The sequence below is a fragment of the Medicago truncatula genome, chromosome 6 (genome assembly GCF_003473485.1).
Source record: "Medicago truncatula cultivar Jemalong A17 chromosome 6, MtrunA17r5.0-ANR, whole genome shotgun sequence".
Lineage (NCBI taxonomy): Eukaryota > Viridiplantae > Streptophyta > Magnoliopsida > Fabales > Fabaceae > Medicago > Medicago truncatula.
Genome location: NC_053047.1, coordinates 5,423,187 through 5,446,874, shown reverse-complemented (window position 1 = coordinate 5,446,874; position 23,688 = coordinate 5,423,187). Strand labels below are relative to the sequence as shown.

Here is a 23,688-nt window from a genome sequence, read left to right as displayed (position 1 = left end):
ATTTGTATTTATATATTAGTTAAAAAACATGATCAAAATAAACTATGTAAATAATGCACATCGTAAAATTGCGACATATATTTTAAAACGGATGGAATAGTATTTTAAAACGGATGGAGCAGTAATTATCAAAATAAATAAAGCTTGCAAATTTTCATTTATTCAATTACAAGATAAAAGATTACTATAGCATATTCAAACTAGTCGACAACTTTGAACTTTAAATAGATTCAAGTCCTTCAACAAAAATGGTAGAAAAAGCTTCCAACTCTTCCTTATTTAAAGCCAAACCAATCTCAATTCCACCATTGTTATTCCTACTTTCACCAAGAGAAAATGCTCCTGTTTTATCAGTTGAAGTCATGTCAACTTTTTTTGGCTTTCCAAATCCAAAATCAATACTATAAAACTCAAACCTTGGTGATCCAGCAATAGAGTAAATTTTACCTTCAAATCCACTATACATATTAGAAACCCAATTTTCAGCTCCATTTAACACTCCAACATCTTTCACACTATTCAAAGCTTTATTTATCCCTTCTAAAGCATTTAAAAATCCATTTTTTCCAACTAAGTTCTTTGTCTCAAACACAATCTTTTGTCCTGCAATACAATTTCCAATATACATAGTAGAAATTGAAGGGTCCAATCTTGATCTACAATCCATAGAAATTATGAAAACCACTTTTTCAACCTTAGGTTGTTCTGCTTTTGCTAAACATGCCAAAATATAAGCACTTGTAACTAAAAAAGTTGACAAATTTATAACCTTCATTTTCATATCATTTTTTCCATGTTCTTTAAGCTTTTGAATATTTGAAGGTGTCAATTCAAACAAACTTTTAACTACATCATGTTTCACTGGACCAGAAAAATTCATAATCTTGAGACTTCTATTATTTGGTCCACCTTGTTTCATCAAATCAACAACATATGCATCACTAATTCCAATTCCATTATTATGGTCTTGTATCAATGATCTATCAAAAAAAGGTGTTAGAGTTTCAGGTAATGATAAAAAAGATGAATCATGTTTAGAATTAGAACATGCAACATAGGACCATGATTTCATGAAAGTACTTAAAGATTTTCCATCTAAAGCAGCATGGTGTGTTGTTATTCCAATGCAAAAACCATTGTTTGGAAACAAAGTAACTTGTATTGCAAGCAAAGAAGCCTTTTCATGAGAAATTTTCAAATGTGGTATCAAATGATGTCTTTTTGAAGCTTCACAATGATGAGAAGAAAGATCTTTGAAACTTTCTTTGGACTCAACAACATTGAAAGAAATAGAATTATCTCCCTTGACATAGTTTATGATTGGTTTGGATGAATCACTAGGCCAAGTTATGTTACCAGCAAGAGGGAGAAAGTGTTGAAGTGTGAGTGAAAGTGAGTGTTTAAGATTTGGAAGAAGAGTGTCATAGAAAAAAGTTGTTGAGTTTGTGAGTTCATAGAAGAAGAGAAGTTCAACTGGTGGAAATCTTAACCATAAAAGATCAAAGAAAGTGAGTGGAAGTGAAGTTGGTGATGAAAAAGGTTTTGTTGTGTCAAGATAGGGTTCAACATTGCAAACCTGAACAACTTTGAATGATTCTTCATGTTTTTCCATGGTTGAAAGAGAAGGAAATGTTTATAGCAAAGAAACATTGTCCAAAGCAATTATATATAGAGGAATGATATTTGTGAGCACCCCAAATATCCCAACAGCCGTTCAACACTTCTTCAATATATATACTTCATCTTTTTTTTAGGAAGCAAAAATGATATATATATTCACACTATCAGAGTAGCCTCTCTAGCTAAAGAGGACGCTCAAGAAACAGAGTTCCAGTCAAATAATTACACAATCTCGTAGTCAGCCGATACCCAAATAAATTAACAGGTCCGACCACCATTGCTGAGAGCCATAAACAAAAACGGCATAATTAGCCTTCAACCACCAATATAAATGAAACTTAACCTTATTATTATGATTTCAACAAAAAGATCCTATTATAAACAACTTTAATAATACTGTTAATTTGTTAGGTATATCTATGTTTAAAATACACAAGTATATTTATTTTACCCTTTATTTAAACTATTTTATTTACTATTTTATCATTTGATAATATTATTTTAAATTTTAATTAAAAAAATTAAATCTCATTAAAATAAAAAATATTCCACTACAATAGGAACAATTTTATCAATATTATATGTTTTTCCTAAAAAAGAAAAATCAATATTATACATGAATTAGATAGGGATTTTGGGCTGAATTTTTTATAATTATAATTATACCCTTAAACAAATTTTTCTATAATAATGTTATATTGTTGTTAGTGTATGAAAAAAACTATACATATTTGTTAAATTACTGTTATTATGAAAAAAGATAAACATGTTTTTTTTAGGTTTGTTACAATTTCAAGGGTATAAATATTTATACTACTGAATTATAATTTTAATCAAAATTAAAATTCTATATAAAATATCGTTTTTAATTAACATTTTTTAACGTAATTCAGTTGGAAAAGGATATTGTATATTATACATAGGGTTGGAGTTCGAACCCCAAATACCACTTCTTCACATTTAATTGTGTGAAGCTCCAACCATTGATTTACTGGACAAACAAAAAACAGAAAAATAGATACATGAGTGTCCGTTTTTTCTCTACTTGATAATAATACGTGTGGAGGAGATTATCATCATAAACCAACAAACTACACCTTATTTCTCTGTCTAAATTTTGTGTCTTGCCTACGTGTACGACAGTACTTCATAAGATAGATTCCATGTGATAAATCTCCATTCTTCACCCTCCCATTATTTATGTCGGTACTGATATTCTTCACCCTCCCATGTGATAAATCTCCATTCTTCACCCTCCATTCCTTCCCACCATTGTTATTCCTACTTTCACTAAAGTGTGTTTGGTTGATAAGAGAAATTGTGAAGAGAGAAGTAGGTAAGAGAGACTTTGAGAAGAGAGAAAAATGTGAGAGATTGAGTAGATTTGATGTAATGTTTGGTAGAAGAGAAAGATAAGAGAGATAGAAGAGAGAGAATAATGTAATTGCTTTTAAAGGACAAGAATACCCTTAAACAAAATAAAAGAAAAATACTAAATAATTGTTTGGAGTTGAAAAACATAATTTATGTACCCTGTTGTGAAAAATAATAATTTATATTACCTGCAATACATTTTTTATCAACGTTAACTAAAATCTTTATATAAATTAATTAAAAAATAGTAATTTTTATTAATTTATAGTACGGAAGTGTGGTTAATTTTTGTATAGTACGTAAGAAAATAAGTTAATTTTTTTATACAAAAGTGTGTTCATATTATTTTTGTTGCTAAGTTAATTTATTTCGAGAATTTTTTACTATGAAATTAATTAAAAGTGCAATAAACTTCATAAATTAAAAGTGCAATAAACTTCACCTACGTGATATAGCACAACCATTCACTTATATATGTTAACGTTTTTGTTTTTTCTTGATGCAATGGAGGGCATAATAGGAAAATTGCAAAAATTGCAGCTCTCTCGCCTGTTTCTTCTAAGAGACTAAAAAAACAGTGGGTTCCACAGATTTTAACTCTCTTCTCTCTTTCTCACCACAACCAAACAAGAGCAATGTATGACTTCTCTCCTATTTCTCTCTCTTCAACTTCTCTCTCTCTTTTTTCTCCTCTACCAAACACACCGTAAGAGATTTTCTTTCGGTGAAAGTAGGAAGGGTTAAATATGTTTTTGGTCCCTATAAATATACCAACTTTTCGTTTTAGTCCCTCTAAAATTTTCCTTCAGCTTTTAGTCCCTATAAAATTTCAGTCCCTATTTTTAAGTTAATTTTAGTATTTTCTAATGAAATTATGCAGAAATGTGTAGAATATTGTAAAAATATTTCCCAAAAAATATTAGAATTTTTTAATAAAACATAAATTAAATATGAATTTTTAACCGTAAAAAAAAAAAATCATATTAAATTCATGTTTTGTTAAAAAGTTCTATGTTGAGTTATCTTTGAATATAATTGAATTGCTTAGTTTTATTTGGATGATTTTTATTATTAATGCTTTTTATGAGTTGACGAATATCCATAAATTGATATAGGTTTTAAATGACTATTAACAATAGTTTTTGGGGCTTGGCCTAATTTTAACCATTCAATCTATAATAGCTTTAGAGATGATATTCTATTACCACCTTTATGACGAGTTTTCGCACGCAATCAAATACATTAGGGGATTGTGACCAAAGAAGCGGATTAAGTTCCAAGACATTAAACTTAATTATTTTTGTTAGAACGTCAACTATGGAAACAATTGTAGACTCTGAACCAAATTACTAAGTAGTAAAAGAGAAGGAAATCGAACATGGCCTAATTGTTCTTTAATATATTTTTACTTCATTTTAGTAAACCAATCATTGTCAAATACAATCTCAAACTTACACATGCTAACTTTAATCGTGATAGTTGAATAGAGATTTCACAATCTCTTTGACTATAGTTTAATGTACTTCATAAGAGATGATAAACAAGCACATTAGTGTATATCTTTCTTAGTATTGTGTTATAAATAAATCAGATGGTCAATCCATAAAAATTGTCCTTATGGACTAAAGTCCAAAACACAAGTGGTATATCATCCCATACGTCACCTGCACACTAATACTATAGTTTTGGTGCCTAAATTGATAAAACGCACCCAACTTTGTCGTAACTAGTAAGAATGGAAAGAACCAAACGTGTAGGAAAGTTAAAGTTGTTCAGAATATAAGAGATTTTGTTATGACTTTTGTGCACGATATGTTATCAAATAATCTGTTGAGATTCTTCTGTTCCTAAATGTGGAGTGGAGCAGCTCCACACTTTCTAAGATTGTCCAAAAGCCACCAGAATATGGAAGCTCTAGGTTTTTTCAACAACTCATAATTTTTTTTATCCTATTTGTTCCGAATGGATTAAAAAGCTTCCTTCAAAGAAAGACAACCAGCTCTTTTTGATTACTTGTTGGTTTATTTAGAAAGCTCGAAATAAATACATCCGTAAACTTATTGCATATTAAATACTGAAGTTGAAGTTCGAACACCGGACATCTCACTTCTTCACATTTAAATGTGTAAACTGTATCCATTAAGCTACTTGACAATAAAGAAAGACTCGAAATAAAGAATTCTTATATTGCACTCCTTATGCAGATTGATGTATTATGAATCTCATTGAATCACACCTTGTATCTAGTATCAAGAGCTTTGGTTTAGTAAAAGCTCGGCATATATAAAGAGTGATTGATCTCTTGGTTTCCCCTTGTATGTAGCCGAGGTAGTGAAACTCAATGTTTATGTAGAAATCGTGATCCATCTGGTTATGGTGGTTTAATTCATGATTCTCTTGGTAATCGGCTATATAGATTCTCTCGTAGTTATGACATCACTACCAACATGAATGTTGAATTACATGCTATTTATTATGGTCTTGAGAGAGTTTAATTTAAACAAATTGTACGACGTTTTGGACATTTCACACATATTAAGAAATGCAATTAATATTTTGTGGAAAAGAGATATTATGAGTTGTTTTACAAAATTGTCCTTAATAAATAATATGAGAAAGATAAATGAAATAATTGAAAGAAGATAAAGTAATAAATAGTTAAGGTTATAATAGAAAAAGTAACATTAATGTTGCATTGGTATTGTAAAACGACATATAATTATAATTTGAGACAAATATTTTCTTCTAAAGCGACATACAATTTGGGACGGAGGGAGTAATAGTTTTAAATTTGTCATGTGTGAATCAAACTTTTTTTTTTTACACATGTGTGAATCAAACTTCAAATCTACTACGAGATTGATTTTTGATAGAATGCATCTAAAACATCCATATGTCAACACATCTACATGCTCCTATCATCAATAACATTCAAAATTTAAGGATTATCTTTGGATTTTCATTTTTCATCATTCTTTAAGGGAGATGAACAATTGTGCATACTGATTAACTAAATATGGTGCTGAGTTGTGTAACATCCTAAACTCTTAAAGCGATAAATTATGCTCAGCATATTAAGAATCTAGATGCTACTTCACCAATAAATCACAAAACATGCATAAATAATTTTCTCAAAACATCATAGTGGAATAAAACGTCATTACATCAATGTCATACCCCAAATTTTGACCACTTTTCTCTATTCTTACCCATTTTATTCGTCGGAGATTACTTTGAAGTACTTCATTTTTGATTCCAAGTCGGACCCTGTTCCCTCTTTATTTTCTTTTTATTTCAGTATTTAATTTCCATCTTTTATTAGTTTTAATTTTAGTTTTGGTTTTAAAATTAGTTACTCCTTTAGTTTATTTTCTATTTTTGTCCAATAATGTCAATGAGTCCGAAAAATCCCAGCAAGGGTCCAAAAAAATATTTTTTTTCATTCGCCTCAAATTTAGGCAGATTCGCAGAGTTATTTCCCTTCAACCCTAATGCTATAAAATCAAACCTGCAAAAGGAGGAGAAAAGGGGGGCAACCGCAAAGAAAAACCAGACAAATCGGCAGCCGCAAATCAACAACCCTAATTTCCCCTTTACTTTCCCAATCAAAAAAAAAACTCATGAACATTCACATGAATCTCAAGAACGTGATGAGCAAAAAAATCCAGTAAAACATACACTATTTTCGCTTCTTTCTTTTACACAATAATCACACAACCTTTTTCTTCCGATTCAAAATCGACGGAAATAACAACAAATCCCAACCGGTCGTGAATCAACCACGAGTTCAAGCCAGACCGGATCTAAGCAACACAGATCGGAACCGTAACAAAGGAAAAGGAGTAGAAGAAGTTTGAAGTATTCCGAATCTGGAAACTCGATAGATTGAAGTTTTCCGTCGCGTTTTTATTTGTCTCCGATCCAAAGAGGTAAAAGTTTCCTTTCATTTATTTCGTGTTCTTCTTTGCTTAGTAGTTTAGATCCGGACTTTTTGTAGGTTTTGTTTCAAAAAGATTTTCAGAAGTTTGAACTTAGATCTACAAGTTTTGGTTGTTTGTTTGTAAAAACTAAGTGGATATTTGAAAAGAGGAGAAAAAAGGATTTTTAAAAAGATAGTTTGTTTTTGAATCGGCGGAGTTTCACACTCCGGCGCGGTGGTGCCACCACCGGCCACCGTGCCGGAAAATTCATGCTCGCCGGAAAACTCATGAAAAAGAAGAACAGAGAAGAAAGAGAGACCGTGAGTTTAGAGAAGTGAAGAGAGAGAAATGATTGGAGAAAATGAAAGAAATGGGTCTTACACCCTATATATATCAATCCGAACCGGGCGGGTCTACCCGAACCGGTCCAGTAATCCGAACCGGTCCGGTGTGTCTGCTTAAGCCCAACTTCGTTAATTAAACCCCTGTTTTACTTTCTGCACCTCTTTCACTTTAGAAAATCTCTCTAAAAATTACAAAAAATATGTTTTGCTTTGTGTTAATTGTTTATTTACTGTTTTGTCATTATTATTGTAGTATATTTGAATCATCTCATGCATATTTATTTTTTTGGTCATTTTATTTCTTGGGTATTATTTTTAGTGTGTATTTAGGAATGGATGTAATTTAATTTGTGCACTTTTTATTTCTTGCTATTATATTTCTCTTGAGACCATAGAATGTATCTAGGAGTTGATGTAATAATGTAGGTAACACAAGCACCGACACATGCACCGACACTATCCCACTTTATTTACCGTTTTATGCTTGTTTTTATTGTTTTACGCCGTTACGCTAGTATACCCTTTAGTTTAGGAAAAATCATTTTACCAAAAATCAAATATGCAAAACTCCAAAAATATTTTCTTAATAAACCTTGGCTTGTAACCCAAGTGTTTTTTCCTTTTATTTTCTTAATCAAATGCTTAATTGAATTAATATTCATAGTAGACTTGATTTTCTTGTAATTAAAATTTGACCAACCTCACCTTATTTTATCTCATGCCTTGAGGCCTCTTATCCCTTCTTAAAACCATTTTCTAAAATCTAAAATCAACCAACCCACCAAAAAGAAACTTTTGAGGTGAACTACAGTGGTTTTGATCCCTTTTCTTTAAGGGTATGTAGGCATAGGATTTTTATCCTTCCAAATCAAATAAAAATAACCAAAAACATACTTCTTCCCCCTCCATTCTTTCATTTAGACTTTTAGGTAATAATTTTCAAATAAGCAATGATTTTAGCACAAGATAAATTAGGTAAGAGGTTCCTACGGAATACCGTAGACGTTTAGGGTGCTAGCACCTTCCCTTCGCGTAACCAACCCCCGAATCCAAAGTCTCGATAAGGGTTTTTACTTATTTTTTCCCTTCCCACGAATAAAAATCGAGAGTTCAAAGATTGACGATTCAAATCAATTAATGGTTTGATATCCGAAAATCACGAGCACAATCAACATTTAAATAATCAACTCAAGAGTCATCCATAATTAAAATAAGTCACCAAGTAGTCATGTCATCATACAACTCATGTCATCATCAATACATAGTCTCAAAAATCTTCAATAGACAAAATAAAGATGAACAACGAAGACCAACCCCTAATCAGAGCCCTAACGTCTAAGACACCAAAATTGATAAACGAGGTAGCATCCAAGCTATCCTCAAGCAACTCACCAAAGCAAAGCAAATCAACTATTCATGCACACCGTCTATCCATCCATACAGATAAGGAAGGCGGTCAACCAAACGACCACTGGGGGTTATTTCATAATTCACAATTAAACATAATCATAGGATTTCATGCATAACACATACACATACTCAACATTCCTCGAATACTACCATTACATATATATTATCCCGAGTTCATCATCAATCATGTTATCATACTTCTATCATAACACATCAAGCATATTCATACCTTAAATCATCATCAAAATTCATCAATTAACAACATCAATCAATATAAGAATTATTCACCTTACTCCTCATTTAGCATAATTAACTCAACAAATATAATTCATCATTTCAAAGATATAAGCAAGGAAATCATCATTATCAAGGAATCACCAAATCATATATATATATATATATATATATATATATATATATATATATATATATATATATGCAATTCTCACCTCGTTACCATTACCAAAATAATTATCCTCAAATAGAATCACCAAGTGAATAAACACAAGCAAGTAAGACATACAATTAGAGCCTGGTCCAAATACCCACAACCATCAACAAAATCCACCAAAGCACATATACACCAATTCACATAATCACAACGTTCACCAAATTTCACCAATGCACAAATTCACTAAGTCATATATTCAATTATGACACGACTCACCAAATAATAAGTGCATGCAATGTTCTAGTCTCTTCTAGGTGCATGTGGTACAATTGAATTCCTAAGATAATTTTACCGTACGAATCCACACCAACGTAAAAGTATACCTCCTTTCATGTATTTGACCTATGTAAAAGTACACATCCTTTTACATTTCTCATATGACTCAATATGACTATGATGCATGGACATACAAGCAAAAACTCGATATTGTAAAATCATCTAACATATGTATTCACCAACAACAATGTAAAAGTACACATCCATTTACATTGATTAGTTCACCAACAATTGCATTATCAAGTATTTACGTCCACACAATCAACAAGTCATAATTCAAATAAGAGACATCACCATATCTTCATCATAATTGTCAACAAACATCAACATAACCATCATCATAATTATCAACAACAACAACACCTTAAGGAACAACAAGTTCCAAAGTCACCTTTCACATATAAGTGTAGTAGTGTGTACACATACGTTTCATGGGCAAACGACAACAATTACTCAAAATCCTTAAGTTCGTATCGTTTTATCATTTTCCAAGTTATTCGACAAAACAAATCAAACAAGTTCGAATACCTCAACTAAGCCTATACACAAATCACATATGAGTGCAGTAGTATATACACAAATGTCTCATAGGCCAATACACCCCAATTCCAAAGTTTCAAAAATTCATATCATTTTACCGTTTTTCAAATAATTCAAGTTCCTAAAGCAAAATCAAGTTAAAGTCCATGAATCCCATCCAAAACATTTTTACAAATCATAACAATACTAGACAACCCTAGTCCTACCCATTTTCCTTGAGAAATCGAGTTTTCGAAAAATTCATGCTCTTGAACTATTTTTAAAAAGTTATAATACGATTCACAAACCCAAGTCCAATATAATTCAATTGATGTTTCCAAAGGTTTAGAAATTTCAAATAAATTTAATTACATCAAAAGAATCAGTTTAGAACCACTCGGATCGACCCCGGATGCCTGGAACACTCAAAACAAGGAATGTTATCACTGAGAAACTCGCTTCAAGCGAGTTGCCCCCTGTTCTGAATGAACTCGTACAGGTTTGCACCATTTTCCACCAAAAATTCCCAATTTTGATCCCTTCAACCCCAAATGGTCAAAAATCATGAATACAACTCAACAATAACAATAACTATGAAGTTTGAACTATTAATACAACAAATCCATGTAGTTTATCATACCCACAAATTCACATGAAAAAGGAGCACGAATTTTATCATTTAAATTCACAAAAAGCCTCAATTATAACAAAAGCACTTAAACCCACAAGTAGAAAAATTGATTATAGCTTAATTGGTGAAAAGAGACCATCCCCGTTACCTCTACTTTGCTCCAAAGCCCCAATCCAAGCTTTCTCTCTCTAGATCTTCTTCTAACTTTTGTTGCCTCACTTTCTCTTTCTACCTCTTTCTCCAAAATGTTTTGCAATCTGCGAATGAGTGTAAAAATAACCTAGTTTCTCTTAAGACAAGAGTTTATATAGACTCTACATTAATGGGCTCAACTCTCAATTGTCTTAATGAGCTCAATATTCTTACTAACTATATTACCAAGTTTCTACTCACTTACCGAATAAAAATAACGAATAGTTATCGTCTCTTATTTAATTATCCCAACTCATTAGTAACTTAGTAAAAATAATTATTGCCACCAAAACATTAAAAATAATTCTCGTAACTAAAATACTATTTTACCCTTTCTTATTAAATGAACAAAATACCCTTGAGTCCAAAATGACTAAAATACCCTTCTTAAGCCAAAATTCACTAATCCCGAATAAAACACACACAGAGACAACTAATCACATACAAACACACATAAACATGCATAATAAATAATTAGAATAATTCTAGCGATAAATTTGGCTGTTACAAGTTGCATTGTTGCGGCATGTTTGGAGTCAAAGGTCATCTCCTTTTCAAAAAAAAGAAAAAAGAAATTCAATCAAAATAACATTAATTATATACTTCCTCTGCTCCTATTTGCAAGAAACAATTGACTTTTTAGATTCGTTGAATAATTAATGTATTTAGTCTAAAATATAGACAAAATACATCAATTATTTAATAAATTTAAAAAGTCAAATATTTATTGTAAATAGGACCGAAATGAATACACATTTTTAGTTTTTAATTCATTCAATAAACGACGTTTATTGTCTATAATATAGATTACATACAACATTTATCTAATGAACTTGCAAAATAAAAAATTACTTATAATTGAAACAGGAGGTGTACCAATTTTTTCTTCTAAAAAGGTATACCGCATATGTTGACCACATAATTAGTCAAAAAAAAGTTGACCACATAAATAAATTCAAAAAAGGTTTTTACAGCCATCGCAATAGGATATAGCACTTAGGTGGAAGCTAGGATTGCTGTAGAGAAATTTTATTAATTATATATTAGCAAAAATATATTATAACAGGGATTTAATTTGTATCTCATAAAATATTATGGATCTTGTTAACAAGTGTTCCAGAACATTAGTTAAGAATGTTAAAAATATAAATTTTTCAATAAAAATAACTTTTCTACTTTCATAAAGTGAAACGTTTCACTTTTCATCATTTTTCATACAAATTTTTTATATTAGTCTCCTTAACTAGTGTCTCGGAGGCACTGGTTAACATTTTCCAAATATTATTACCAAAAAAAATTTAATTTGTACACATTAACAAAAGAAGGATTTAGTCAACAAATCATAATGCCTTACAAAGAGCAAATTCTAGAATAAAAAAGAAAAAAAAAATATTTCAACAAGTCATAATGCCTTACTTTGTCGGCTAGGAACTATTATTTCATATTATTAAATTACATTTAATTTTCTTGACCAAAAAAATATTACATTTAATTTCTATTGTAGAGGTGAGCATGAATAAATTAGATTTAATCTGTATGCATTTTAGTATAATTCTTTTTAATTTAAAAAAAAAGGTATAATTCTTTTTCACATTCTATTCAACCATATCTCACCATATATAAATTTCGTCAAAAAAATTTCACCATATATATATAGATATTGATGAAGACAATTTAAGAATTAATATTATTAAAAAAATTCAAGAATAAATGATCTTTTATATAAATGATAAATAAATCATTAAAAGTTGACGTGTTTAATACATGATATGGACCAAATAAATAAACTTTAATTGACTCATTTTTTCTCTTATAAAAAAGACTGGTGGGAGTATTCTCTGATATTTTTATTTTTTATTATGAAAAATTTTAGCTTATAAAAAAAAGTATATTGGCATTGAATATAATAAATTAGTCTCCAAGTGAAATTTATAAAATCTTTGTCAACCTTTCTAAACTTTGAAACATGTTATACCTTTGATTAGTTCCCAACATCACCAAAAGCTTATATAGAAAAGCATCATGCACATTAATATCTTTGACCAAATCTCTTATTATATTATTATTATTGAATTCATCAACTCATTATATATATCACAAGGTTTTATTGTTTTATCACATACCTTTCTTTCTTCTTGATGAAATAGATAAACCATGGCACAACAAGAATCATCATCCAAAGTTGTTGAAGTATTCAATATTGAACCATTTCATGAACCAACAAAACCTTCTCAATCACCAACCTCACTTCCACTCACATTCTTTGATCTTCTATGGTTAAGATTTCCACCAGTTGAACGTCTTTTCTTCTATGAATTCACAAACTCACCCACTTTTTTCTATGAAACTCTTCTTCCAAATCTCAAACACTCACTTTCACTCACACTTCAACACTTTCTCCCTCTTGCTGGTAACATAATTTGGCCTAGTGATTCATCCAAACCAATCATAAACTATGTTAAGGGAGATTTTGTTTCCTTCAATGTTGTTGAGTCCAAAGAAAGTTTCAAAAATCTTTCTTCTAATCAATGTGAAGCTTTAAAAAGGCATCATTTGATACCCCTTTTGAACACTTCACATGAAAAAGCTTCTTTGATTTCAATACAAATCACTTTGTTTCCAAACAATGGTTTTTGCATTGGAATATCATCACACCATGCTGCTTTAGATGGAAAATCTTCCACCACTTTTATGAAATCATGGTCCTATATTGCATGCTCTAATTCTAACCTTGATTCATCTTTTTTATCTTTACCTGAAAACCTAACCCCTTTTTTTGATAGATCATTGATAGAAGATCATCATAGTGGAATTGAAATTAGTGAAGCATATGTTGATGCTTTGATGAAACTTGGTGGACCAAATAATAAAAGTCTCAAGGTTTGGGATTTTTTCGGTGCCGCGAAAAACGATGCAATTAAAAGCTTATTTGAATTGACTCCTTCAAATATTCAAAAGCTTAAAGATTATGCAAAAAATGAAATGAAAATGAATGTTACAAACTTGTCTACTTTTTCAGTTACATGTGCTTATGTGCTAGCATGTTTAGCAAAAGCTGAGCAACCTAAGGCTGAAGAAGTGGTTTTCATATTTAGTGTGGATTCTAGAGCTAGATTAGAGCCTTCAATTTCTCCTATGTATTTTGGAAATTGTGTTACAGGCCAAAAGGTTGTTCTTGAGACAAAGAAATTAGTTGGAAAAGATGGATTTTTAAGTGCTTTAGAAGGGATGAATGAAGCTTTGAATAAGGTAAAAAATGATGGTGTGTTGAATGGAGCTAAAGATTGGTTAGCTACTATGTTCAATGGTAAAAAGGATGCTAAAATTTACTCTATTGCTGGATCACCAAGGTTTGAGGTTTATAGTATTGATTTTGGATTTGGAAAGCCTAAAAAAGTTGATATGACTTCAACTGATAAAACAGGAGCATTTTCTATTAGTGAAAGTAGGAATAACAATGGTGGAATTGAGATTGGTTTGGCTTTAGGTAAGGAAGAAATGGAAGCTTTTTCTACCCTCTTTGTTCAAGGACTTGAATCCATTTAAAGATTCAAGATTTACTACTTTTTTGAAGGAAGCATGATTGTTTGAATATGATTCAGGTATTTTGTGTTAGGGAGAAATTGCAAGCATTAGCTTATTTTATTTTTTTATCTTACAAAATTTGTAACATCACAAATATAATTATAATAATGTAAGCATCTAGAGACTCTACTTAGCCAGAGAGTACTCTTTGGAAGATGCATTCTATTTATTGATTCTAATTTATTTGTGTAATTTAAGTTTTTCCGCAAATGCGCGTGAGTGTTGTAAATTTCAGATTACCGAGATTTACTTTTACCGATTCTCATGAACTGGTGCATACAAATTTCACAATCATAGGGTGCAAGATGCTCTGACCAAATGCCATTTAAGGAGGCTGTTTTAACAATTTGAACTTGTTGCAATAACCTTACCATAGTAACAAGGCTCGTAATGAGTGCATTCGAGATGAACAAAATAGTATTAATCAAATGTTAGTATTATCGAGTTATTCTTGCACCAAATTAATCAAATGGATTAACAAATATCTTACCAAGATAAAAAAAACATAGCAATTTCTTATAAATCTCAGAGACAGAAGTAATTTAATTCCTGTACAAGTTACATTACAACCTCAAACACAAACTTATAAAACAATAAAAAGAAAGAAAAAAAAAAACATTCAAATTTCTTACAACTTTGATTTAAATACCATAGACTAACTTTCCACCCTACATGCTTATTCAATTAATTGATTCCTCTCAACGTGCTTTTGGATCCATAATTTCAGAAAAAACACTTTCTCTGTTATAACCATAGCTATGATCTCCACTAGTACTTCCGGTACTTATAGTACTCACACTCACTGCACTAGTCTTGTTAAAATCGGAAACAATTCCTACATCGGACCCACTACTAAACACGTCATTATCATTTTCATCTATTCTATCACCTTCCACGTCATCATTCCCACGACCAAGAGTGTGCGGAACAGCCTGAGGCTCACGCTTTTCCGCACTCTCTTGTAACTGCAAGGCAAACTCCAACATCCAAACAACATCATTCATCGACGGTCTCATGGTTCCATCATCCAACAAACAACTAACTGCAATCTCCCCGAATTTCCTCAAACACTCCGGTGCTATACTCCACTTCACCGACGGGTCCACAATACTCCCCAACATCCCATTTTTATGACAATATCTCCCCCAATCAGCGAGCGACACCTGTCTCTTTTCAGCGGTTCTAATCAGTGGTGGTCTTGCGCACAGTATCTCGAACAAAACAACACCAAAAGAGTAAACATCAGATTTCTCGGTCAAACGCTGACGTTTATAATACTCCGGGTCTAAATACCCAACACTCCCTTTAACAACCGTACTAACATGGGCTTTTGAAATACCCATAGGCCCAATCCTCGAAAGCCCAAAATCGGAAACCTTTGCTATCCATTTATCATCTAACAGAATATTTGTCGTTTTCACGTCACGGTGAATAATCATGTTCTTTGCACCAGTATGAAGGTAGTGTAACCCACGTGCCGCTCCAATTGAAATTTGCAACCTTTGTTTCCACGATAAAGCAGGATTCTCAGTATTATAAAGATGATCACGTAAAGTTCCATGCGCCATGAAATCGTAGACAATGATCATTTCGTTGTTTTCGTTGCAGTAACCAATCAAAGAAACAAGATGAATATGACGAAGCTTCGAGAGCATGTCGATTTCATTGATGAACTCATTTTCACCTTGTTGTGAACCCGGTTTAAGCCGTTTTATTGCAACCTGTGTTGAACCATTGTCAATGTAGCCTTTGTACACATGGCCGAATCCTCCAACTCCGACAATGAAGAGTTCGTCGAAGTTGTTTGTGGCAGCACGAATCTCTAGAAGGGAGAAGCTCCGGCAGAGATCCGATGGTAGAGATGTGTTTGAATTTGTTGATTTTGTTGTTGTTGCAAATGACAATGGACCCCACTTTGAAGTCGTCGAAGACTTCGAATCTTTTGTGGTTTTAGAGTTTTTCTCTTCTGTTTGTCGTTTTCTTCTGTAAAGGAAGAAAACGACAATGGAAAGTAAAACTAAACCAAATACAACTCCTAAAGCAACGCCAATTATTGTCGTTCCATTTATGCTTTTTTTGCTATTCTTCTCTTGAACCGGATTCTGAACCGGATCAGGATTCTGTCCAGCTAGATTCTTCGAACTGATCTCACTGATTTTGAAAATTTCAAGGCCATTTAAAAAAGGGTCACTGAATTTTGTGTATCGACTATCACCATTACCAAAAGGATGCATTTGAATTGTTAGGTTAACTTTTTTGTTACTATTACTTTCACTCTTTGGAATCAAAACTGCGTAGTTTCGTTGCACAGCAAGACCTTTTTGATTTTGTGTCCATTTCAAAACATCAGCTTGTTCTACAGCCACATTTCCTTGTAAATAAATAGTGAAGACTCTATCACCTGCACGAGTTATGTTGGGGTCGAGTTCACAAAAATGGAGCCTGATGAAGTAAGTGAAGCCGGAATCAACGGGGAATTCCCATGTTAGGTTCAAGAGTCTGTTGAGAGTAGCATTGGTTCCTAAGTCACGTGATGATTTGAAGAGGTCTTTTGGTGCTATGTAATCAGGTGTTACAGTGATATTCCTCGTACCTGATATGTCTGCTGGGACAAAGTCAATTGCTGTTGGTGTTCTTAAATAGGTTGAGTCATTGATGTTCCAGTTTCTGAACATGCCTATGTCTGGAATGTTTGGTGAGTTATCTTGCACTCCAACTCTGATCCTGTAATCTGCAATGGAGTTACCATAAATTAAGAATGTGTTTTTAAGACATAAGTATTGATTTTTGCTAATTATGCGAAGAAAGAAAGTGTCACAAATTTGCATAATGATAACATAGGTTTCTATTTCTAACTAAATCAACTTTAAAATGGTTCGCTTACACTTTCACAGAGTTTTTTCAGTAAAAAAAAGTTTAAGTGAGTTAGACTCTTCTGGATCACATCAAAGTTAAAGCAAATCTTAAGATTCAACGAACGTTAACAAATGTATTTGCAAACCACACAACCAAGAGCTCATCACGTTCGCAGCGGGAGTTAGTTTACACACATAGTATATTCTTGTATCATTTGGCTATGAATATATTTTTTATTTTTTGGAAGCTAAATATCCAATTTAAAGACCAATTAATTTGAGGGACCAATTCTATTGTCCATCGCTGAAGAATTAAATTGAAGTCGGAGCTTTGTATGGACTGATCAACCCTAGACCTGTTAATTGACTATGAATGTATTAAGTGTTCCAATTCATCAATTATTTAGTCCTGCTGCCAGCACAGATTCGATGGGTTAAACCGCAGCAAGGCATAAACAAATGCAATATAGACACAGCGTTTTCGGAAGCACTAAACCGTGTTGGATTTGGTATGTGTTTATGGGATGCTGCCGGCAGTTTCATAAGGGCCAAGATGATGTGGACTAATCCTATGTGCACGCCGGAGGTTGGGGAAGTGTTGGGATTGTTTTATGCTATTCAATGGGTACAAGAACTACAATTTTCAAATGTAGATTTTGAGATGAATGCAGAGAAAGTTGTAGACTTTTTCAACAAAGGTAGCAATGATGTGTCTGAGTTTGGTTCAATTTTGGAGGGATGCAAAAGATGTCGTAATGCTTTTTTTGAAAACTCTAAGGTGGAGTTTAGTCGGAGACAAGCGAATGAGGTCACTCATACTACCATATTCTTAGCTGGTCCCCATGTCTTTAATGATGCACCTCTTTGTATCTTGACTTTGATTAATAATGAAAAGCTATAACCTATTTTCCCTAAAAAAAAATCAATTATTTAGGCCTAATTACAATTTTGAACTTAAAAATGGTGTTATATCCTATTTAGATTGAAGTTTTAGGGATTTTTATGGAAATTTCATGGTTGGTGATAATTCCAAGTAATCGGGTAGTATGACATGTAATTTAAAATATGTGGCATCATCAATTATGTTGAAAAAGGTACCATAGCTGTGTGATGACCAATTTCGTTAGTGAAAATAAGGAGATCAAAACTGTATAAGCCAATTATTTATTGAATTTTGCAATCCACAAAATCAAACTTGATCAAGAACAAATTATAGGTGTTCAAATGTATATGTGGTTGGAACATAAATTCTGATTAATACTAGTAACATTTAATTGTTACCTGTCTCAAGTGCAGCACTAGTAGGAACATTGTACTGTGTATTAGTGGCCCCCACAAGTGAAAATTCAGGATCAGGTGTATAATATAGATCATCAGGCATGGATAAGACTTCAATTCCATTAATAAAACCATAATTATTATTACTTGGAATAAAACTCAAATCAAGCCTTTGATCATCACCAACGTTAATAACATATTCTTTCAATATAGTAACAACACCTTCAACATCAGCGTTTAATGAAGCATTAAAATCCTTAAGAAGTGTGAAACCATTAGAAATAACGGTAAAAGAAGCATCATAACGGTTAAAACCGTTGGTATAAGTAGTAGGGTAGAAAAAAAGACGGAGGAATTTAGGACCTTTACTGACGGGTAAAGAATAGTTGAATATTGAGTGTGATAAACGAGCTGTTGAATATGGAACTTTGTTGCTAGAAGGATTTTGTGTTGTTTTTGGAACAGAAATTGTTGTTGGATTGTTTTGTAATGATGACAAAAGTTTTGAGTTTATGTCTCCTGTCCATGTTCTTTGTCCGTCGGTAGAGTTTCCTGTTGCGCCACAACTGACGGTAAAGTGTTCAATTGGGTCATAAGCTTGAAGGTGTACGAGGGAGATGGAAAAGTATAAGAGGGTGATGATTATGGTTTTGAAGTTAATCAATGGTTTCATGTTTTGTTTGTTCTTGTTGATGAGTGTGTGGTGGAGAGTATGTGAGTTTGTGAAGAGTGAAGAATGGTTTGTTTGTGATGATGATAAGGTCTTTTTTGGGTTGAGTTGATAGGTGGTGCTTGAGAACGTAGAGAAAGGGGAAAGTTCTTGGGTCTTTACTAAAAACTTGAAGAAAATTGCAATTAGAAAATTAGTATACTTGGATTTCTTTGACTTGTTCAACTTTGAATAGATTGAGAATTGCTTATTAAATATTAAAAGAACTTTTTGTAAATTGTTGGTTTAGTCGTATCTAGTAAGAGTTTAACATCATTCTCTCGTGAGCTTAACTCAATTAATTGAAATAATGTATACTATATGCAAAGTCTGAGATTCGAATCCCGAACCCCACCAAAAAGAGGAAGAGTTTAACCTCGTAATTGCAAAAAATGGTGATGATAGTTTCGAAGTTGATTAACGATCTCATTCTATGTGAATTTATCTAACCACTTCATCAATTACTTTAAATTTGGTAATCCGTAGTATATAAACTCACACATCCTATGCATCAATCATTTGTGCTAGACCCGATAATTAATGAGTATTTTAGTCGATAAAACTTATTTAATCATATAAATTAGTGTAATTATTATATCTTTTCAAAGTGTGTATAATTTATAATTTTAACCAATACTAATACTAAGGATGAAGTTGAAAATTACTTATATTTTCTTCATTTGTACAGCTTTGAAAAGGAGAACTATGACATATGTTATTGAAAAAGTTGAAGGGTGTGATTTCATTGTGAAGAGTGAAGAAAAGTATGTAACTTTGATAAGGATTATGGGTAAGGAGGGGAAAGTTCTAGGGTATTTCCAAAAAAAAAACTTACAAGTAGTAGCAAATTTAGTTCTCCTTATCAATTTGAGTTGTTAATAAAGAAACCTTGTGCATGAGAGATACCTTAATATAAAAAAATATTTTTGTTAATTTTTTTGACTTGTTCAACTTTGAAAAGAAGGACCATGGTGCTATTGACTAAGACACAAGAAAGCAAAAGGTCAATGTTTTTGCTCCATATGTATTAAGAGATGAATAAACAACTTGATAGTGCTGCAATAATGTATTGAGTGAATGAGAAAAACAGAATAAAAAAATGTTTGATGGTGATTTGGGCTTTGACGTATTGGGAAAACTGCAAGCTGTTGTTAGTATACTTGTTAAGAATATTTGAATTTTCAATTCTCTTTAAAAATGAATTACTCCCTTTAAAAAAGAATTTTCTAATTTAACACTAATATTTATATAAAAATGAATTCCTCCCTTTTTTAATGTATTTTCTAATTTAACACTAATATTTATACTTTACTCCGTGTCCTTTTGTGATAAAAATAGGAGTAACAAAGCAAACATGTTTTTAATCTAAATGAGTTTTGGATGCAAAAATACAAGTCTTGGTATCATTTCCAAGTCTAATATGTTGCCACTTAGAAATCCGTCAGCATAGATGCAGAGAATATATTTGATTTTGATTAGTTTCTTTTATTTTTTATTTTATTTTAAATAAATAGGACATCTTTTACGCACAACTGCAAAGAGTAGCCGCCTTGTAGAGTCAAATGACCGGCAAATTCTCCATCAAAATTTTAACTTTTTTGCATGTTTAAATTTGTTTTAGAACCTTTTTTTTTTATATAGGCCAAGAGAAAAATGACATAAAAAAAGAATAGTGTCAAACTAAGTTGGAACCCTAATCTTATATGTTACCAATTGCTCATATATATTATTAAAAAAAGGAAAAAATTATATAAATATTGGGGGGACATAAAACCTGACCCAGTCAACAACCCTAACAGAAAAAAAAAAAAAAAAGAACAAAAAAAGAGATCCAAAAAGTGGATCCAACCCTAAACAATTATAACAATTAAGCGCATGTCTAAAGTTTGGCGAATGAATCGATCGTCAACACAAAATCGGATCACGTACCATCAACTCCCTGGAACAACGACAATAAGCATTGATGACTCTTTCGAGTCCATACAGTTCCATGTTAATGAACATGATGAATGGGATAACCCGAGAATGGTGTATGAATTGACTGTTAACACCGAGAGATTCAAGAACCAAAAGCCCCTGCAACAAAAGCAACAGCTTTACCGACCCTTTCGAGTCTAAACCAAGCAAGAAATATCTTCATTAAAACCGATCCCAAGCTTTGAAACTGGACATTGAATCGACCCGCCAACACGGTTGTAGATCCATCAGTCCACCACTCACCGCGACGAACCTCGACAACAGTAAGTCTTAACGGCCGCCTGAATTAACCATCCAGAAGAAAGGCCATAATCTTTCGAGTTAACAATCCAAGGTGAATATGTGTCCAAGACATTGAAGCACATTCAGATTAATTATAGAACCGGAACAAGACGAGTCGTGAACGACCATCTACCCCAGCCCTTTCTCAAAACCAGCTAAGACTTGTGTCATCTCATTTAAACATTTTTAGCTAAGTTAACTAGATTTGTATCTTAGACTTTTGTACTATCCTCTCTTACACGCAAGATCTTTTTTTTTCCTTCTTTCTAAAAAAGTCAAATGACATAATAGATTAAACTTTCTTCCGACGCACAAGGATTGCCTCAAAGGGAGTACACGAGTTTATAAAAAAAGTATAGCTAAATTTTTTTTTTGAAGGAAAAAAAAGTATAGCTATATAAATAGTCAAAAAGGAGTAAAAATGAAATATTAAAAAAGAAAAGTGCTAAGACTGATTAACAGGTTGGACCACCATACGTGATACTCGTAAAAATTATGATATTTATTGGAGTTTTTCCAATATAATTGATTTGGCTTCTAGATAAAAAGGGGACTAGTTTTGATTACAAGTTTGTTTGATAAATATTTTTTAGAATTAAACTACAATTGTTCTCGTAAGCTTAGCTTATGGACAATGCATGCAAGGTCAAGGGCTCAAATCCCGATTACCACCAAAACAAGGATTAGTTGAAAAATTACAATATATAAAAATTACAACAATATATAAAAATTACAATAAACATTTTTTACTAAAAATGTAAATAAATTAAATTTATAAATAAGTGTATGCGTCAACGTCATACTTTTGTCTTGTAATATTTATCTTCTTATTATGACTAAGAGAAGGCTGCATCTCTTTTCCTTCATCTTGTATTCTTGGTACGCAAATCATTACTACTTGCTCAAAAGAACTTGCAATAATAATAATATTTGAATATTTTATTGAAAAGTGGACTTTACTGTCTTATTATTTCTCAGCATACTCACACCATTTCGTGGGAAGAACATTTCTACAACTTTTTTAATTTTAATTTTTATATTTTTTTTAGTACAACAGTTGCATGAGTAGTTCTAGGGTGAGGTGATTACTCAATAGCCCTCAAATTGTTCAACCTATTAGGTCATAACTTGAGATGTAATATTTTGTTGTTTAAACGTGTATCAATAGTTAGCTATCAATGCTTATTTTTGAGAGATCGTGAGTAGTTGAAGGTAGGCATGACAACAAGATGGGGTTAAGTATTACCGGTCCTAACCTCAAATCTAAACAATGTCGAAGTTTTAATTTAACACCCAACCCTGTCTTTAATGGGGATAGATTTCTCCGCCCCCACCTGCAAAAACTATATTTTAAAAAAGAAATAAAAACTACATATTTTTTTCTTCAGTTTTTTCACAGCAAAAAAATTAAATTAAATTAATAATAAAAAAAAATCTAATAAACCTCTTTCTAAAGAGCAGGATAAAATTATTTCAATTTCTTTCTCTTTATATAATTGCTATGTTAAGAAGGGTAAATGAGTAATAAGATTATTAAACATAAGGGCAACAAAGTAAATTCAAATAAGTGGGGTAGGTATAAGTCTCCCCTGCACCCACCCCGCACTTGTACTAAAAAATTGGGTTTTCCTCGTTCCCACATCCACTTCCAGTTAAATCAGCTTTTTTCCGTTAAATTCAGGATGGAACGGGCTCTGTTGCCATGCCTAGTTGTAGGGGGCTCATGAGCAATTCTTCTAACTGTTCTCGGCTTTGTTGTTCTTTATATGATTTCAATAATTTTGTAAAAGAATTTGCGAAATAGTTATGTAGGCTTGGACAGAAAGGAAACTTAAGTTTCAAGGCTCAATTCCAAAATATAGACTATATGTTAGGTAGATTTCTTGTTAGCCCCCCTAAATCTCTTTAAGCCCCTTGAAATTACGATTTTCAATAATTTTGTAAAAGAATTTGCCAAATAGTTACGTGGGCTTGGAGCAGAAAGGAAACTTAAGTTTCAAGGCTCAATTCCAAAATATAGACTATATGCTAAGAAGATTTTTTTTAGCCCCCTAAATCTCTTTAAGCCCCTTGAAATTACGATTTTAACTTTTCTACTAAAAAATTGTTTTGTTTCTCCACATCCATATCTGCTAGCATGCCACTGTGAAAATTATTCTCCATTATTTATTTTGAATACCCGACAATCGAGGATTGATATTCTTGAAGATCTATTCATGCAATCAAAAGAAAAAAAATTAGAGATTTGATTCAAAGGGTCTAACC

General features: G+C 31.9%; 3 protein-coding genes across 3 annotated transcripts; 1 reads left to right on the top strand and 2 right to left on the bottom strand.

Moving 5' to 3' along the window:
* Positions 1 to 125: 125 nt before the first annotated feature.
* LOC25495413 (phenolic glucoside malonyltransferase 1) lies at positions 126 to 1,739 on the bottom strand. Its single transcript, XM_024785787.2, has 2 exons — positions 448 to 1,739; positions 126 to 342 (listed from the first exon to the last, which is right to left on the bottom strand). Exons 1-2 carry the CDS (start codon positions 1,610 to 1,612, stop codon positions 221 to 223), a joined length of 1,287 nt encoding a protein of 428 aa, XP_024641555.1. The 5' UTR covers positions 1,613 to 1,739; the 3' UTR covers positions 126 to 220.
* Positions 1,740 to 12,848: 11,109 nt separating this feature from the next.
* LOC25495412 (phenolic glucoside malonyltransferase 1) lies at positions 12,849 to 14,532 on the top strand. Its single transcript, XM_013595633.3, has one exon. The coding sequence runs from the start codon at positions 12,892 to 12,894 to the stop codon at positions 14,281 to 14,283; it is 1,392 nt and encodes a 463-aa protein (XP_013451087.1). The 5' UTR covers positions 12,849 to 12,891; the 3' UTR covers positions 14,284 to 14,532.
* A 285-nt stretch (positions 14,533 to 14,817) lies between these two features.
* On the bottom strand, positions 14,818 to 19,290 carry LOC25495411 (receptor-like protein kinase FERONIA). Its single transcript, XM_013595632.3, has 2 exons — positions 18,459 to 19,290; positions 14,818 to 17,053 (listed from the first exon to the last, which is right to left on the bottom strand). The coding sequence occupies exons 1-2, from the start codon at positions 19,126 to 19,128 to the stop codon at positions 15,021 to 15,023; spliced, it is 2,703 nt and encodes a 900-aa protein (XP_013451086.1). The 5' UTR covers positions 19,129 to 19,290; the 3' UTR covers positions 14,818 to 15,020.
* Positions 19,291 to 23,688: the final 4,398 nt, after the last annotated feature.

Bases quoted from the DNA above. Each gene is read 5' to 3' on its own strand.
- LOC25495413 (XM_024785787.2), bottom strand. From the start codon at position 1,612: ATGGAAAAACATGAAGAATCATTCAAAGTTGTTCAGGTTTGCAATGTT. The intron at 343-447 runs GTAAAATTTACT...CTGATAAAACAG, and splicing joins TATGTATAGTGGATTTGAAG to GAGCATTTTCTCTTGGTGAA.
- LOC25495412 (XM_013595633.3), top strand. From the start codon at position 12,892: ATGGCACAACAAGAATCATCATCCAAAGTTGTTGAAGTATTCAATATT.
- LOC25495411 (XM_013595632.3), bottom strand. From the start codon at position 19,128: ATGAAACCATTGATTAACTTCAAAACCATAATCATCACCCTCTTATAC. The intron at 17,054-18,458 runs GTAACAATTAAA...ACTCCATTGCAG, and splicing joins TAGTGCTGCACTTGAGACAG to ATTACAGGATCAGAGTTGGA.